Source organism: Thamnophis sirtalis, unplaced genomic scaffold (assembly GCF_051295495.1).
Source record: "Thamnophis sirtalis isolate CommonGarterSnake01/CBP01778 unplaced genomic scaffold, rThaSir2_p1.2 scaffold_6, whole genome shotgun sequence".
Classification (NCBI taxonomy): Eukaryota; Metazoa; Chordata; class Lepidosauria; order Squamata; family Natricidae; genus Thamnophis; species Thamnophis sirtalis.
This window is the reverse complement of record NW_028261386.1, coordinates 4,437,222-4,455,901: the sequence shown is the minus strand read 5'-3', so window position 1 is coordinate 4,455,901 and position 18,680 is coordinate 4,437,222. Positions and strand designations below refer to the sequence as shown.

Genomic DNA, 18,680 nt, shown 5'->3' with positions numbered 1-18,680 from the left:
CTTATTTATTTCTATTATATTACAGAATATAATATTCTATAAATTATAGTATAGAATATTCTATTCTGTTTTTTTTAATATTAAAATATTTCTATTTCAATATCTCCAAAGGATCAAATTTTTGTAGTACAAGAATTTCTGTAAAGGTAAACCATTCGATCATGGAGATCCAAATGTAGTTAACATAAAATACTGTACACTCTGTAATATCTTTCAAATATTTTAACAGAATAATAGAATAAGAGTGTTGGAAGGGCCCTTGGAGGTCTTCTAGTCCAACCCCCTGCTCAGGCGGGAAGCCTTATACCATCTCTAACAAATAGCTGTCCGATCTTGCCATTAAAACTTCCAGTGTTGGAGCATTCACAGCTTCTGGAGGCAAATCTGGTTAATTGTTCTAACTGTCAGGAAGTTTCTCCTTAGTTCTAAGTTGCTTCTCTCCTTGATTAGTTTCCACCCATTGCTTCTTGCCCTGCCTTTGGATTCTCTGGAGAATAGGTTGACTTGCCCATCTCTATTTACCCGGCTTCTTTTCTGTTATTTATTTCGATTTAATAAATCCCATCCAAACAGAAAAGCAAGACAGGATCTCCTCCTCACATGGTCTTCTATGCCTACCTTCCTGATATCTTTTTCCCCCTCCTCAAAAAAAAAAAAGTCTCACTTAACCCCCATTGGTCGAAAAACTGTATCTAAACAGACACAAACAGGTTAACAGAGTTGGAAGGGACCTTATAGGTCATCTAGTCCAACCCACCGCTCAAGCAGGAGACCCTACCTACACCATTTCTGACCAATGGCAGTCCAGTCTCTTCTTGAAAGCCTCAAGTGATGGAGTTCCCACCACTAAAAGGGATGAACAGATTGCCATACTTACACATCCGGGGTTGTCGTTATTCATTTATTTATTATTTGTCTGTATATCAAACTTCTTAACCGCCCTTCTGCCTTGTGGAGTTATGGGGAAAATGGAAGGAGGAAGGAGCACAGGTAGTCCTCGACTTACAACAGTTCAGTTAGTGACCGTACTGGAAAAAGTGACTTAGGACCATTTTTCACACTTACAACCGTTGCAGCACACAAACACACACACACACACACACACACACACGGGTCATGTGATCAGAATTCGAACCCTTGGCAACCGACTCCTATTGGTGATGGTTTCAGTGTCCCGGGGACACCTGATCCCCATTGAGATCTTCCGAGCAGCAAAATCAATGGGGAGGCCAGATTCAACAACAGTTTTAATAACAACTGCAGTGATTCACTTAATGACTGTGGCCAGAAAGGTCATAAAATGGAGAAAAATTCACTTAACAATGATCTCGCTCAGCAGCAGAAATTTTGGAACTCCATTGTGGTCATAAATTGAGGACTACCTGTATTAGGTATGTCCGCCCCCTTTGAGTTCCTTGTAAAAATAATAAAGGCAGGTTATAAAAGTCACCTCGTGGTGAGATTGGCAGCAAACAAATTTAAAAAATAAATTTAAAACATAGCAATAGCACTTAGACTTATATCCAGCTTCATTGTTCATTTACAGCCCCCTCTAAGTGGTCTACAGAGTCAGCCTCTTGCCCCCAACAATCTGGGTCCTCATTTTATCGACCTCGGAAGGATGGGAGGCTGAGTCAACCTTGAGCCAGGCAGGGTTCAAACCAAATAAGAACAATTGCTGTCATGTGAATTTTGAAATCTGCTTTCTTTTTAAAAACTAAATTCAAACGTGGGAATCCAGCCAAAGTCAACGGATCCCTGCTTTATTTATTTCTCCCTTTTGCCGGACAGTTTTTGCGTTATATGTCGCAGAGTGCCAAGCCAAAGGGTCAGCCTTAAAGGGCCGACAGATGTTTCCAGCTGGGGAAAAGCCCGCCCTCCTCCTTCACCAGACAGGACAACTGGCGGCTATTAAATCATGATGGGAAATTCATTGTCATTCTGACTTGGACTTCATTAGCAATATAACAGAGAAGGATAGTGCACCTTTAAATGATGAGCTTTGGTGTTTAATTACCCAAATAAAATGACATAAATATGAATGAGCGCTAATGGTGGTACTTGGGGTTTTTTTTCCCCCTGGAAACCATTAACGATTCTTAAATGATTTGTAAAGAAAATGAAAGGCGAAGAGAAGCAGTGAGATGGCTATTAGGGTTCAAACACACTCCTGAATTATTACATAGTCAACTACCTAGCAAATACAGAGAACTAAATGATCTTGATCTTGCTACCTTCTGATATTTCCCCCCCCCCCTCCTTCTAAATTTACTGCTAGAGTCATTTCACTGCATGACACGCGGCATTTTGATCTCATTTCTGATCTTCATTAATTCAGAAACAGGAATTGGGAGGAGGTTTGGGGTTTGGAATCAGTACACATAAGAAAGACAGAAGATTTTGGTTTTGCAAAAATGGCTAAAGTTCTTTTTACTCCCATTAGAGCTAATTGTCCATGAGGACTAGCAACACCCTGAAAGCTGAAAGCAGGGCCACCTGCCTAGCCCCCCCCCTTTCAAACAGGCCCTGGGTTAGAATAGGTGATGGATCCCTTTTGGGATGTTGTTGTTGTATCGTGGATTATTTCATCCCCTCGCACATACATGCTAGCCGTTCCATACTCTAGGGGGCGGTGCTCATCTCCGTTTCCAAGCCGAAGAGCCAGCGCTGTCCAAAGACGTCTCCGTGGTCATGTGGCCGGCATGACTCAATGCCAAAGGTGCACGGAACTCTGTTACCTTCCCACCAAAGGTGGTCCCTATTTTTTCTACTTGCATTTTTAACGTGCTTTCAAACTGCTAGGTTGGCAGAAGCTGGGACAAGTAACGGGAGCTCACTCCGTTACGTGGCACTAGGGATTCAAACCGCTGGATCTTTCTGATCGACAAGCTCAGCGTCTCAGCCACTTAGCCACCACGTCTCTTATTTCCAGACGCTTTTGATATTTTTTGTGTTTCTATTGTGCTTTCTAAGTCGCTCAGAATCATAACAGATTGGGGCAGCCTCTAAATCAGGCAAATAAATACATCTGCTATTGGAAGCTAACCATTAGATGCTTTTTAACAACTTTATTAAAGTTATCTATCGTTTCTTTTGATGCATAAATTATTCCTAAACATTTGTATGGACAAAATTGAAGACCTCTATCTTTTCTTCCTCCTTCTTCCTTACTTTTCTTCTCCTCCACCTCCTCCTTCGTCCTCTTCATCTTCCTCCTCCATTCACTGTCGTTCCACCCTCCAAAGCTAATGTAGCTCTAGTTTTAATAGAGGCAGGAACAGTGTAGCTTCAGCACACAAGTCAAACAACATTTGAATGGAGTTGGCTAGTTTGTGGCCCCCACTGGGCTGGAAAAGAGAATCCAAACCTAAGTTAATTTTCCTCAACCTTGACCACTTTAAGATGTGTGGACTTCAATTCCCAGCATGATGGCTGGAGGAATCTGGGAGTTGAAGGCCACACAACTGAAAATTTGCCAAGGTTGAGAAAAACCGACCCCAGTGGTGGACCAAGCAAAGAATGTTACCTAGTACAGTGTTTTTCAACCTTGGCAACTTGAAGATGTCTGGACTTCAACTCCCAGAATTCCCCAGCCAGCGAATGCTGGCTGGGGAATTCTGGGAGTTGAAGTCCAGACATCTTCAAGTTGCCAAGGTTGAAAAACACTGACCTATTACACCAGTGTAGCTTTGACAAACTCAACTGAAAATGTTCTAGTGATGGAGCAAAATCTTGTCTGAAGATATAAGTAGTGGCTTTGTCAAATTATTTACTAAGACTGTATTACTATTATTCTTCTCCTCCTTCCTAGTACCTATCTTTTCCCACTTATGACTACAACAGGGCTGGGTTGCTGCCTTGCTTTGCCTGTGTGCGCGCCCACCACACATTGCTTGCGCGTGCGCAGTTGCCTACAAACTGTTCTGTGCAGGCACAGAACATTATAAAATGACTAAACTTGCCAGCAATGGCAAGGGAGACCAGGGAACCGGTTCGGGGGGGGCGTGGCCAGCCTGCCATACCTATCAGTCGGGCAACCCAGTCCCAATTTCCTCTACCAGTTCGCTCGAACCGATGTGAACTGGTAGCAACCCACTTCTGAACTTTAACGATGTTGCTTGTACCTTTACAATTTATATTGTTTTATTTGTTCCTAGATTTGATTGCTTATTAGTAAACTTGACTGTCGCTAAGTCTTGTATTTTACGATAATTGATGAATGTATTTTATTTTTCTTTACGTGCACTGAGAGCCTGTGCACCAAAGACAAATCCCTTGTGTGTCCAATCACACTTGGCCAATAAAAGAATACTATTCCACTCTATTCTATTCTATTTTCTATTCTATTCTATTCTATTATTCTTGATTAATATATTTTATTCTCCTTATGTACACTGAGAGCATCTGCACCAAAGACAAATTCTTTGTGTGCCAATCACACTTGGCCAATAAAGAATTCTATTCCACTCTATTCTATTCTATTTTCTATTCTATTCTGCTTTATCACAGACTCAATCCAGACTTCTTTGGGAGTTGAGGTTGAATTCTTTGCAAGGACATTGAGTTCTCTGCTCCCTAATTATGGCCATTCTCTAAGTCTGTGATGGCGAACCTATGACACGCGTGCTAGAGGTGACACGCAGAGCCCCATCTCTGGGCACGCATGCCATCGCCAGCTACTCTTGTTTCTGGCGCTTCCATATTCACCGGTCAGCTGGTCTTCGGGTTTCTGGCACACACACACACGTGCACACACATACGTTCCAGGTTTTGGGCACTTGGTGCCGAAGAGATTCGCCATCACTGCTCTAAATCATGCCTTCCTTAAGCTTGTCAACCACACTAGTTGTTGTTGTTGTTTTGGCAGGCCTACTTGTGGGATAACAACAAGGACCTGGTGGAGTGGCTGGAGAAGCAGCTGGTAGAGGAAGAAGGTGCCCGCTCAGTGGTTGACGAGAACATCAAATACATTTCCAGGGACTTCATCCTCAAACAGATACGAAGGTAAGAATACTCCGGGACCCACCTATTCCATACATTTGAAATGCCAGTAGTCTACACTAGTCCTCAACTTACAGCGATTCATTTAGTAACAGTGGCATTGGAAAAAAAATGGATGTAGAACTGGTCCTCACATTCATGACCATCGCAATATCCTTCCGGTGATCCAAATTCACCTGCTTGGAAAGCGGTATTTATTTATGATGGTGGCGGCGTTCCCAGGGTCACCAGATCACCATCCGCCACCTTCCCAGAAAGCTTCTGGCCAGCTAAAGTCCATTGAAGAAGCCAGAATTCACTTAACGACCATTTCTGTTTGTTTAGGAAATTTATATTGCCGCCCACTCGCACATGGCGACTCAAGGTGGCTTGTAAGGGCATGAAAAGACTGTATAAAAGAAATAAAAAGAATAAAAAGAAAACAAACTAATAAAATAATAACAGCCCCCTCCACCCCCACCCCGGGGACAACACACATTCATACTAGCCATTTAATGGGCTCCATCCCGCTCTGGATTCTCCAGGCCCACTGGAAGAACCATGTCTTGCGAAAGAGAGTGGGGGCCCAGTCTAACCTCCGGGGGGGGGATGAAATTCCAGAGAGAGGAGCCACCACGGAGAAGGCCCTTCTTTGTCTGGGACCCGCCAAATGTACCTCCCAAACAGAAGGGAACCGTAACATTCCTTGCCTCCCTGTTCCAGTCAGGGGTGGGCTTCAAAAATTTTAGCAACGGGTTCTCCGTCCAGTCACTGGGTGGGTATGGTTTAGTCAACTTCCTGCACCATGGCGGGAGGCCGATTTTCACCCACCCCGGGCTCTGGAAGCCTTCCAGAGGGGGCCCATTTCCGGAACTTCTGGGGGGGGGGCGTTTTTTGCCCTCCCCGGGCTCCAGAGGCTTTCCTCAAGTCTCGGGGAGGGCAAAAACATCCTCCCTCGGGCTCCAGAGGCTCCCTGGAGGTGGGAAAAGGGGCCATTTCCGCGTGACCGGACAAAAGGGCGAACGACAAAACCGCACCCGACTAAACCGCGTCGCTGACGTCATCAACGCGGTGACAACAGCCAGCACGGAGAAAGAAGGGCGCTTTAAATAGCGCGTCGAAAGAAAGCCGATTTAACTTAAGGTAAGGGTTAGGTTTAGTGTTAGCTTTAGTGTTAGGTTTAGGGTTAGCTTTAGGGTTAGGGTTAAGGTTAGGTTAAGGGTTAGGTTTAGGGTTAAGTTAAGGGTTAGGTTTAGGGTTAGGGTTAGGTTAAGGGTTAGGTTTAGGATTAGGTTAAGGGTTAGGTTTAGGGTTAGCTTTAGGGTTAGGGTTAGGGGTTAAGTTTAGCTTTAGGGTTTACAGCGTGCTTCTTTCTCCGCGCTGTTGTCGCCCTGTTGATGACGTCAGCGACGCGGTTTAGTCGGGCGTGGTTTTGTCGTTCGCCCTTTTGTCGGTGAACCCCATTTCCGGCCTTCCAGAGCCTCCAGGAGGCCCTTTTTTTGTCCTCCCCGAGCCTCCACATGGGCCCTGTACTTACCTGGCATCCAAAACGGGCCGCATGGAACCTCCTGGGAGGGGAGGGGTGGGCAGGGCCAGCCAGGAGTGGGATTTGCGGGTTCGCCAAACCGCGCATAATCTTCCCTACAGGATCGCCCGAACTCGGCCGAACCCAGAGCAGCCTGGTTCTAGTGGGTAAGGTAGATTCTCTGCAGTGCCATGACTTGCTTCACCCTTATGGCAAAAGGGTTGCAAAATGGGGTGCGGCTCACTTAACAACCGCAAATGGAAATTTAATTTCTCATCGTTAAGCCGAGGACTACCCGTACTTGGTGGGCTGAGCACAGAGCTCTCCAACTGGAGTGTCAACCCCGTCTGAGGTTCCTACTTCTCCTTTTTCCTTTCTCCCAGCTTGGTCCAGGCCAACCCAGAGATAGCCATGGATTCCATCGTCCACATGACGCAGCACATATCTCCCACCCAGCGGACCGAGGTCGTGCGCATCCTCTCCACAATGGACTCGCCCGCCTCCACGTAAGAGGACGCCCTCCTACCCTATCGCGGAGGGCCAGAAGGCGGCCCTCGCCGCTCTCAACCCTCCTCCCCCACAACGTGGAACCTGCCAAGAACCGCTGGACAGTGACTCTGTAATTTTCATTTTTCATTTTTAAATACCAGGCTTCGACGGAAGACGGCGCGGCATCCTTCTAGTTGCAAAAGACTCTAGGAACGCAGCCCTCTCCCCCCCATCCCCACTCCCCGTCCTAAAATAATTTATGGATGCCGCGTAACCGTACCTATTTATTTAACAAGAAAGGTGACTGGACCAATATTGTAACTAACGGTTGTCTGTACAGCACTTACCCAGATTATGAATGGTACTCTTGTGCCATGAGGTCACGGGATTCAAAGGGTGGGTGGGGGAGATAAGGGGGTTGATGTCTGTTGAGAGCCAGTTTGTCTGTTACTTAACATCCCACCCCCAAACCCAAGATATCCCCCTGGTTTCCCAACAGTCATGGTAAACAGGAGCTGCTCACCCTCCACCCATTTGCGCCCGCCCCCCCCCCGCGCCCGGGGCCCTTCGGTTCATCGGCTCAGTCCTGCAGGAGACGGGCAGTGATAGAAAAGAAATCTCACACACACACACACCCTCCTGAAGCAGCCTGGCGGGAGGATCACCATTTCTGTGCCTAAAGGGCGACCCTCGGACTTCGCGTAGCTCCTCCCCCTAATCGGTCACAAGGCAGGGACCGGACCCATTTTTCCTCTCTGAAAGACGATGCAGCAGCAGCAACGCCTCTCCCACCCACCCTCCCTCGGCTGGGCCCCCTCCGTACACTTGCAAAGCGGCCAGCTGGTTGCTAAAAAAAGCAGCACAACGCTTTCCATGGTCGTAACTACCGGTCTTTGGACGCTAAGCAGACCTATCCAGCACCCCTCAGTTTCCCAGGGCAGGAATGCCTCTCCCATGTCAGGTATCGTGCAGGGGTGGGCTTCAAAAACTTTAGCAAGGGGAGCTCTGCCCGGTTGCTGGTTAGGTACAGCCGTTGTGGGCGTGGCCTAGTGGACCTCCTGAAACATGGTGAGGGTGGCATTTTTGCCCTCCCCGGGCTCTGGAGGCTTTCCTTGAGTCTCCGGGAGGGCAAAAATGGCCTCCCTAGGCTGCCTTCCCTAACTTCCGGTAGGCCTGTTTTTCGCCCTCCCCGAGCCTCCGTGCGTGCCCTGCACTTTGCACTGCATCCAAAACGGGCCACCTGGAGAATCCAGGGAGGGGAGGGGAGGGCGTGGCCAGCCAGGAGTGGGATTTGGGGCACAGAATCTTAGCTAGAGGTTCTCCCGAACCGCTGCAAAGTCCCAGCAGCCCATCGTGCCTCTCTGCCCCATTCCTTCGCCCCACAGCACAGATTAAGCCAACCATCTTTTGGCTTGCTGACATCCCCCCCCTACCCCCCCTACCCCGGGAAGAAAGCTTCACTTCAACCTGCCCCAATGAAATGGCCCTAATTAAGTTCTGAAAGTTGCTATTGGCAGCCAATAAAATTAAAAATAAAAATATGAGCAGTAGAGCCTATTGCATCCAGCACACCCACTGGGGATGCATCAGAGCATCTCTTTCCACTGCCCTCCAGCCAGGAGTGGAAGTGCTGGAAGCTACAACTGGTGCGTGGGGGGGGGGGTTGGGGTGGTGGTGCAGATGTGTAGGACTGAAGGACCAGCAGCATTTAGTAAAATCTGCAGAGGTGGGATTTGGGGATTCTGGTAGGAATTAGGGGACACACCACACCTATAGCACACAGCTGTGGGACACACACACACACCGATTTTGGAATGGGACAACTCTCCACGGCCAGCTCACAATTCAACAAATACAAAAGTGAAATTAATTTCAACAGAACCGTTGCCAGGAATAATAAAATTAGCGTATTTTTCGGAGTATAAGACGCACCTTTTTTCCTCAAAAAGAGGCTGAAAATCTGGGTGCGTCATATATATCAAATGCAGCATTTTTTTGCCTCCCGGAGCCCCACCCGCTTCACCAAAATGGCTGTGCATAGCCTTTAGGAGGCTTCCGGAGTGCACCTGGGGGCTGGGGAGGGCAGAAATGAGCAAAAAATGAGCCGTTTCCCCCTCCCAGCCCCCAGCAGCACTCTCTAAGCCTCCATAAGGCTATGCATGTAGGGTTTTTTGACAAAAAACAGGCCCGTTTTTGCGAAAAACAGACTGTTGTTTGCTCATTTTTGCCCCCACTCCCACCTACCAGGAGCACTCTGCAAGCCCCCCCCCCCAGGCTATTCATGCCTTTTATTTGGAAATAACAGGCCTGTTTTCGCGAAAAACAGGCCGTTTTTGGGAGTTCTGTAGAGTGCAAAAAGTCCCCCCCCCTCTTTTGGAAAGCTCTTTAACTGATGAGAATTACATTGATCAAGTGCTGTGCCAGCAGAAATAAAGTCTTAGATGCTGCAGGTTGATTTCCTTCTCCAGCACATGGATAAATACACCTGGAAACATCTACCTACCTACCTACTCTCTCTCTCCCTCCCTCCCTACCTACTGTATTTCTCTCTATATATATTCCTCTACCTACCTAGCTACTCTCTCTCTCTCCCTATCTACCTACTGTATTTCTCTCTCTCTCTCCTCCTCTATCTTGTTTTTTTTAATTTGCCTCTACAAAACCTTGGTACGTCTTATACTCCGGTGCATCTTATACTCCGAAAAATACGGTATGTCAATCCAGAAACACAAGGGTTAACATGAATTTCAATGAAAATGTGGCCACCGACAATGAAGGTAACTGAGTTGGAAGGATTAATTCAGTATTGAATTGTCCCGCCGTGAGTCGGGCATGGCGAGTTGGCTGCAGCGAGCTGTCCTAGACACACACACACCCCTTGAGCTGATTCTTACCTGCGGGACTCTTACCTGTGGGCCTATAGCTGTGATGGGAGAGTCTACACCAGTGTTTCTCAACCTTGGCAACTTGAAGATGTCTGGACTTCAACTCCCAGAATTCCCCAGCCAGCGAATGCTGGCTGGGGAATTCTGGGAGTTGAAGTCCAGACATCTTCAAGATGCCAAGGTTGAGAAACACTGCTCTACACACACACACACACACACCAACTCTCAGAGCCAGCCTTAGATCCAAGTTGGGAGGGGCAGTAATAAAACCCCCAGACACTATAATTTTCTTTATAAACCAAGGACCTAATTTTTCCCTGCTTTAAAAAAACAAACACCAGTAATTTGGAATTAATGTGGTTGGTTTTTTTTTTCATACATTGCAAAGCGCTAAAACCCATCCTGCTCAATGTAATGCAAAAAGCGGGGAGGGAATCTAATTTGGGTTCTGGGTTGGGAGGATCCTCATAGCACAGCATTAACCAAACAAGCCTCACTCAAAATCAAGATCGAGAATCTAGTTCCCAGGTGCATTTCTTGTTTTTACCTGGAAAGTGCCAGATGTGTGAAATAAAACACCCCTTTGCTCTAGTTCAGAGAGCCCAGCCTTCTCCAGCTTCCAGATGTGATACAGTAGACGTCAAAGATTCCCTGAAATTATGTCCAAAGATTACTGGTAAGAATGGACATCTTGGAGATCTGGAGGGCTGTTGTGATTTGCAGCAGGCTGAAACATCGAAACGATCCTTGTTTGAAGGGAGATCGAAATTCTTCTGCAAAGCACATATTTTGGGCTAAAATAACGCTGATCAAGGGACACGGTGGCTCAGTGGCTAAGATGCTGAGCTTGTTGATCAGAAAGGTCAGCAATTTGGCCTTTCAAATCCCTAGCGCCGCGTAATGGAGTGAGCTCCCGTTGCTTGTCCCAGCTTCTGCCAACCTAGCAGTTCGAAAGCATGTAACAAATGCAAGTAGAAAAATAGGAACCACCTTTGGTGGGAAGGTAACAGTGTTCCGTGCGCCTTCGGCATTTAGTCATGCCAGCCACACGACCACGGAGATGTCTTCGGACAGCGCTGGCACTTCGGCTTTGAAACTAAGAGGAACACCGCCCGCTAGAGACAGGAACAACTAGCACACATGTGCAAGAGGAACCATTACTGTTAATGCTGATCAACACAGATCATACTAACAAAACAGGCTTACTCATGGGACTGTGGTGGTGGGCTTGAATTTCCACCAGATTTTCCCTCCGGGGTTCAGTTCAGTGCCTTCCTTTTTTTTTTTTGAAACTCCCCCTCCCATTATTTCTTCATTGAAGAAAAATAAGATGCTCAGCTAAACTCCAGGACGGCCCAGAGCCACATTTATCCCACATTTATCCTTCCAAGAATTAGATTCGCACCTCCATCTTTGCACATTTTTGTCCTTCCTTTCCCTGATGCAAAACATACGGACTGACGTGTTGTGCGTAAAGGAATCCTTGATCCCAAAGGCGTCGTAACCACCGGTTCAAACCTGCAAAATGGCTGTGACTTTCGACCCCAGGCCGATTCTTTTTAGAGGCCGCAAAAAGAACCGCAGTGCAAAAGACGGCCTTTTCGATCTTACACCTTAAATTCTAGTCCACCAAAGTTTAAAAAAAAAAAAAATCAACACATCCTCACCCAGGATTGAAGAGGGGAGGGAAAAACAAGCCAAGAGGGATTCTGGGTCCTTCCGGAATCTGTTCGGTCCATAAAAGCTGCAGCAGTGATCCATTCTGACTTTAGCAGGAATACGTTCAGACCGGCCTCTCGCTGGAAGTATTAAAAGTGGGTTTTGCTTTGGGAGAATTGTCGGGTCTGAAATTGTTCCACTTACCTCAGTATTTCTTTTAATAAAATCAACAATCAGTTTGTGTCGGCATTCCTTGGCGTGACTTTCCGACGTAAAGGGATCTTGGGTGAGACTGAAATATATTTCTGCTCCAGGCAACCTGTTCACTTTGAGGACATCTGACTCTGTTGCATGTTCGGGGTTCCCATAGGGAAGTTAGCTTAGAAACATGAGTGCTGTTACTCAGTGAACATCAAGTAGTATAATACTTCATAATTGAGATTCTCAATCATCCAGTTCATAGTTGTCCCAACAGAACTTTTATCAAAAGGCAACTGGACTTTGTTTTTCCTTGAAGACATTTCTCTTCTCATCCAAGAAGCTGAAGAAGCTTTTTGGGTGAGAATTGAAACGTCTTCAAGAAAAAAAAACAAAGAAAGTTCAGTTACTGCTTGAAAAAAAGCTCCTTTGGGACCACCATGCAGTGTAATTTAGAAATGGAAAGTGATAACCAGCCTGCAATTTCCAGAATCCACTAACTTCTGCAGACTTGGAGAAGATTTGTGGAGAAAAATGCCCCTGTAGGTTTCATTTGGTCACCAGGCAGCAAGCCAAGTCCCATAGGTCTCTCTCTGCTACTCCATAGAGAAAAACCACTTTATCAGAAAGCTGATTGGCCAGTGTGGAATCCTTGGTGCTCTGATGACATTACCTAGTTGGGTAATGAAATGTCTGCAAGAAAACCACCGAGCTCAGAGAGCACCAAAGACCTCGCATGAGCCGTGGTGGCGCAGTGGTCAGAGTGCAGTACTGCAGGCTACTTCTGCTGACTACCGGCTGCCTGCAATTTGGCAGTTCGAATCTCACCAGGCTCAAGGTTGACTCAGCCTTCCGTCCTTCCGAGGTGGGTAAAATGAGGACCCGGATTGTTGGGGGCAAGAGGCTGACTCTGTAAGCCGCTTAGAGGGGGCTGTAAAGCACTGTGAAGCGGTATATAAGTGCTATTGCTATTGCAGTCTAACTCTGCCCACTGCTAGGAGTTCGATCCTGACCAGCTCAAGGTTAACTCAGCCTTCCATCTTTCTGAGGTTGGTCAAATGAGGACCCAGATTGTTAGGGGTAAGATGCTGAACTTGTAAACCGCTTAGAGAAGGCTGTAAAAGCACTGTGAAGCGGTATAGAAGTCTTTACTATTTTGACCCCAAGCTACCAATGTTCTATTGATCAGTGTTCCTCACCACTCTGACGGAGCCCTCTTGAGTCGGTTCACACAAACCACTTTATTATAGAGTGATTCTATAGGCGCATTCTCCAAACTCTGAGTCTTCACCTAAGTCAGTGATGGCGAATCTTTTTAGCCCCAAGTGCTCAAACCGGAATGCGCCTGCGTCCACACCCCGGAATGCCTGAAACCCAAAACCAGCTGGCCTGTTGTGGCCTGTTTTTTGGGGGCTGTTTTCATGCCATTTTGGTGGAGTTTTCAGGCTGTTTTTCAGGCCATTTGTGGGCCTATTTTTCAGGTGGTTTCCAGGCTGTTTTCCAGCTCTCCAGTGCCTGCAAAACCCAGCTGGCCAGAAACCAGGAGAGCAGCTGGCAATGGCACACTTGCCCACAGCAGGGACGTGCAGTCACTAGAGGCAGGGGAGGTGCGGCCTCACCAATCATGAGGAAAAGGAAGGAATTTTAAAGAATTTTAAAAAAATAATTAAAGCCAAGGTAGTTGCTACCAGATTCACAGTGACTTGGAACAGTGCTTAGTGTTAACTATAGGAGGAGGCCAGAGAAATAGGGGCCTCCTGTGCATAAGCAATTTTTCGCCTTTTAAGAGTTAAGCAAGGGTTAACAAGCAAAAAATTTCGTATGCAAAGGAGGCACGTGTTCTCTCGCCTCCTGTAGAGGGCATTTTTAGAGGCTTTTTAGAGTTCTCTGGGAGAAACTAGCTCAGTCTGACTCAGAGCTCTGGCAGAACCACGTTGCCTTTTCAAACACACACACACAGCTGGATAAAAGTACATAAGTCCAGCTTCACTGATTACAACGTGATTCACCTGCAATCAAAGGTTCCGATCGGAAGGCAGCACGGGAAGGGGTGGTGGTATGGCTTGAAAAGGCTTTCAAGCCTTTGAAAAATATATCCAATCCAACTTCTGTGTTTGTGTTTGCTTGAGAGTGAGTGTGTGAGTGAGAGAGGGATCCAATTTCTCTCTGTGTGTATGTCTGTTTGAGAGAGGGGGGAGGGAGGGAGAGGGAGGAAGGAGGGGGAGGGAGAAGAAAAAAATGGGAAAACTTATTTTGCAAGAGGGAAAAATGCAGTCGCTTTAAATTGGAACTGAGCATGCCTGGCTGTGGAATTCTGGGAGTTGAAGTCTACAAGTCTAAAAAGTGCCTCACCAGCCATAAAGCTGACCGCACGTCATTGGCCCACAGAGAGGGCTCTGCATGCCACCTCTGGCACGTGTGCCACAGGTTCGCCATCCCGGATCTAGGTTATTTTAAAATGAAGCTAGCCCACCTGCATTGGGTAATCTGAAAAAAAAAAAAAAAAAAGGCTGTGTGCTGCTCCAGTTGGCAAGTTCAAGATTATTTTTTTCTGGGCAGGTGAGTCCCTCGACCCACCTGGCCTCCTCTCCTCCCTGAGGAATGTTGATGGGTCCTACAGGAGCTCCAATGGCTTTCTTAGGAATACGGCAAATTCCAGAAATTGGTGCTCGTCTTCCAATGAGCCAACTTGACAGGTAGCACACTGCAAAAGGAGGGTGGGGCAGACAGCAAGAGGAGACACCTGCGCCCCCCCACACACAACTGTAGGGCTTCTGCGTGGCTCTCCTTTAAACCAAGATACTCTGCATTTGGTGTGGTGGTTTCCATCTAAAATACAGGGGACTAACGAACAAACCAACATTAAAAAGAGCAGTGTGTGGATGCCAGCTTCCAAGGTAATCCCGACAGGAAGCTAAAACCGTGATTCTTCAGAGAATCTTGCATGTCTGAAAGCGCCTTCCCCCACCCACCCCGCACCTCCTTTTATTTTCCAGAGAAGTAGGGAGGGTTTCTTCTGAGATGCTTTCTCCACCTTCATCCCTCCTTGGGATTCCAAGAGCCGAGGTGGTGCAATGGTTAAATGCAGCACTGCAGGCTACTTCAGCTGACTGCAGTTCTGCAGTTCGGCTGTTCAAATCTCACCGGCTCAGGGTTGACTCAGCCTTCCATCCTTCCGAGGTGGGTCAAATGAGGACCCGAATTGTTGTTGGGGGCGATATGCTGACTCTGTAAACTGCTTAGAGAGGGCTGAAAGCCCTATGAAGCGGTATATAAGTCTAACTGCTATTCCTATTGCTATATTCAGATTTCTCTTCCCAGGCAGCTGTCAAAGTACTTCCTGTCTCTCAAGGTGACTCCCACCCCCTTGGAAAACAACACAACCTCTGTTGTGTTTCTCCATCTCCCTATTTGTCTAGATTTCCCTTTTTCCCCTCCACCTGCTGCTGACTTAGATTCACCCCAGCAGATAAGCTATAACTGCCCTGAGAAGTCCTGTTTCGCAAAGGCTGCGGGCAGTTATCGGGACAAATTAAAATCCTATTTTGTATCCCAATTTCAGGGCCTTCGTGGTTGTAGAGCAGAAGCTGAAAGTGGCCTCTGCATCGCTCGATGCAAGGGGGGTTCTTTTTTTTTTTTTAGTATATTTTATTTTCATTTTCATACACTCACATGTATACACCATACAGTATTAAACAATAATTGCATCAATTCCTCTTGTCAACAATGCCCCAGAAAATAAAAGCCCAATATACCTCTTCCATTCTCCATACACCTCTTTCTTCCACCACCCTGAAACTTTCTATCTTCCCTCCATCATCCCCCTCTATCCTACTTTCCCTCGCCCTCTACCACTCCTCTCTCCAGATCCACTCCCCCCTCCTTTTCGTCTTCCCCTCCCACCCTCTCTCCCATCCCTCTCTACCCATCTTTCTTCTTTCCTACTCCTACTCCCCAAAAGAAGCAAAGGGGCTTCTTTTGAATGGTCTCTTCCTTATTTTTTTTTCCACGGATGCTTTGGATCCCACCAAGCCCACCCCTTAACATTCAGAGAAAGTGGGGGTCGCCAAAACAATTTCACGCATTAAAACTGTTTCACAAATGGCTGCCCGAACGCCACGCTGCCATTTCCCTCACCGCTACTCAACTGAATTTAATTGCAGGTACAGCTAATGGAAGAGTTTTTCCTCCTACTAGGAAGGTTGCATAAATGATCCTGTTTACCCCAAACTGGTTCTTTTATTTTTCTTTTAAAAAACACACACACACCAAAAACTACTAGGATTGGATTGGATTTATTAAATTGGATTGGATTTATTAAATTTATAGGCCGCCCAATCCCGAAGGACTCCGGGCGGCTTACGGAAAATAAATTTTAAAAGAAGGGTTAAAAAAAGAAAGAAAAAAGCAGATTAAAACAAGCACATCATGCACCCAGTCTAATCGGGGCTGGACCTCAGTTGAGAGGTCAACAGCCCCAGGCCTGCCGGAATATCCAGGTTTTGATAGCCTTTCGGAAGGCCATGACAGTGGGTAGGGTCCGGATCTCTGGGGGTAGCTCATTCCATAGAGTCCGAGTGGCTACAGAGAAGGCCCTCCCCCGGGGTGCTGCCAGCCGACATTGTCTGGCTGATGGCACCTGGAGAAGGCCCACCCTGTGCGATCTTATCGGTCGTTGGGAGGTGTGCAGCAATCAGCACCAGGGACAGCTCCAGCCCAACTTAAGGTGTATGAAACTGAGATCAATTCCAGTTGATTGATATGTCCTTTAGAACAAGGGTCACCCAACCTTTTGGACCTTTAATCCTTGGAGAAAGGATTTAAATTCATAATTTTTAATCCTGAGGACCACTAATATGAATTTTTAAAACGATAAATAGTATTTAGTGCAACCTAAAAAATGCAAATAATTTTTCTGCGGACCACCAAGATTTCCTTGCGTGCTCCACGGAACACCGGTAGGTGACCACTGCTTTAGAACAGGGATCATTTAAAAAAAAGAATATAATGGAAGACTCAAGAGATGCCTCTCTTGAACCCTGGACATTCACTAGAAACCAATATTCATATGTTTAAAATACCCAGAAGGGCATCCCCGAAGGGTGAAAGCTTTAAAATGCCAGCAGTTCAAAGTGCGATCATCTTTTTAATTTAAACCTTTTGTTGCCTCAGTGATCTTAAGAGAGGCAGAGAGAGAGAGAGAGAGCGAGAGAGAGAGAGAGAGAGAGAGGGAGGGAGGGAGGGAGAGAGAGAGATCAAAATAAAGCTGAAATAAAAACAGCTGCTTTGTAGTTGGGTCTCCCCCCCCACACACACCTCCCTCCCCCATCCCCAAACCCCTCTCCTTCCCCCACCCACCCTTTGCTTGAGTCCCTTCTCTCAATTTAGGCCGTGAAATAGGTCAGCTCTATTACCGATCAGCCTTCTCAGAAATATTTAAAACAAATTGAATTGCACACCCAATACCCATCACAATTATGCCAGCCACAATAACTAAATTAGCAATTCAACAAAATAATTGGAAATGCGATTCTCTCTCTATTCCAAGGCTTCCCCGAGGGCTTTTGCCGATCGGTGGGAGGGAAACTCCGCTTTACTAATTCAGAAGCTAATTAGAGCCACACTTGTAAATGAAGTTGTTTGTCTCAAAGTTGAAATTTGGTCCTGTTTCCCCCCCCCCCGCCTTATTTATTTATTTATTTGCATGTCTTTGGGGGAGGGGGGAGAAAGGTGGCTTTCCTCCTTATACCCATGTTGCAAATCTTAAAAAAAAAAAAAACCACCAACCATTACAACTGGCTTAAATTGTTTAAATTCTGTTGGCCGTTGAAGATATTAAAAGAAACATTTGTGGTAAGCTAGGCCTGTGTTTTACTTTTCTTTTTTAAAGTTTTAACCGTCTGACTTTGACTTTCAAAAGGGTAGATAATGACACAGTTTCAGCCTGAGAGAAGCAACCTCATCCCAAATCTCCAGGGCCAAGGAAACCAACAAAAGCTCTCAAGACTATTTACATCTTTGGACCAACATTGCTATGCACGAGGGACTCTTAACTCTCAATTTGTTATCCTCCAGGGAGAAGTGGATATTCCCTTATTCCATATAGAATCATAGGACTGACGGGATCTTGGAGCGCTTCTAGTCCAACCCCCTGCCCAAGCCAGGAGACCTTATATGAGCCATGGTGGCGCAGTGGTTAGAGTGCAGTACTGCAAAGCTACATCTGCTGACTGCTGTCTGCCTGCAATTTGGCAGTTCGAATCTCACCAGGCTCAAGGTTGACTCAGCCTTCCATCCTTCCGAGGTGGGTGAAATGAGGACCCAGATTGTTGGGGGCAAAGAGGCTGACTCTGTAAACCGCTTAGAGAGGGTTGTAAAGCACTGTGAAGCGGTATATAAGTACTATTGCTATTGCAGTCTAACTCTGCCCACTGCTAGGAGTTCGATCCTGACCGGCTCAAGGTTGATTCAGCCTTCCATCCTTCCGAGGTGGATAAAATGAGGACCCAGATTGTTGGGGGCAAAGAGGCTGACTCTGTAAACCGCTTAGAGTGGGTTGTAAAGCACTGTGAAGCAGTATATAAGTACTATTGCTATTGCAGTCTAACTCTGCCCACTGCTAGGAGTTCGATCCTGACCGGCTCAAGGTTCACTCAGCCTCCCATCCTTCCGAGGTGGATAAAATGAGAACCCAGATTGTTGGGGGCAAAAAGGCTGACTCTGTAAACCGCTTAGAGTGGGTTGTAAAGCACTGTGAAGCAGTATATAAGTACTATTGCTATTGCAGTCTAACTCTGCCCACTGCTAGGAGTTCGATCCTGACCGGCTCAAGGTTGACTCAGCCTTCCATCCTTCCGAGGTCGGTAAAATGAGGACCCAGATTGTTGGAGGGCAAGAGGCTGACTCTGTAAACCGCTTAGAGAGGGCTGTAAAAGCACTCTAAA

At 46.6% G+C, this 18,680-nt stretch overlaps 1 protein-coding gene across 6 annotated transcripts in view; it reads left to right on the top strand.

The window, feature by feature from the left end:
• ACACA (acetyl-CoA carboxylase alpha) overlaps positions 1 to 7,307 on the top strand; it is a 305,545-nt gene extending 298,238 nt beyond the window's left edge. For all 6 annotated transcript variants that reach the window (XM_087717132.1, XM_087717127.1, XM_087717128.1 and 3 more), the window contains 2 exons: positions 4,868 to 5,004; positions 6,889 to 7,307. In XM_087717132.1, the coding sequence (XP_087573258.1) occupies positions 4,868 to 5,004; positions 6,889 to 7,015 (264 nt within the window). In that variant the 3' untranslated portion in view covers positions 7,016 to 7,307. The remainder of the gene's footprint in view (positions 1 to 4,867; positions 5,005 to 6,888) is intronic.
• The last annotated feature ends 11,373 nt before the right edge of the window (positions 7,308 to 18,680 follow it).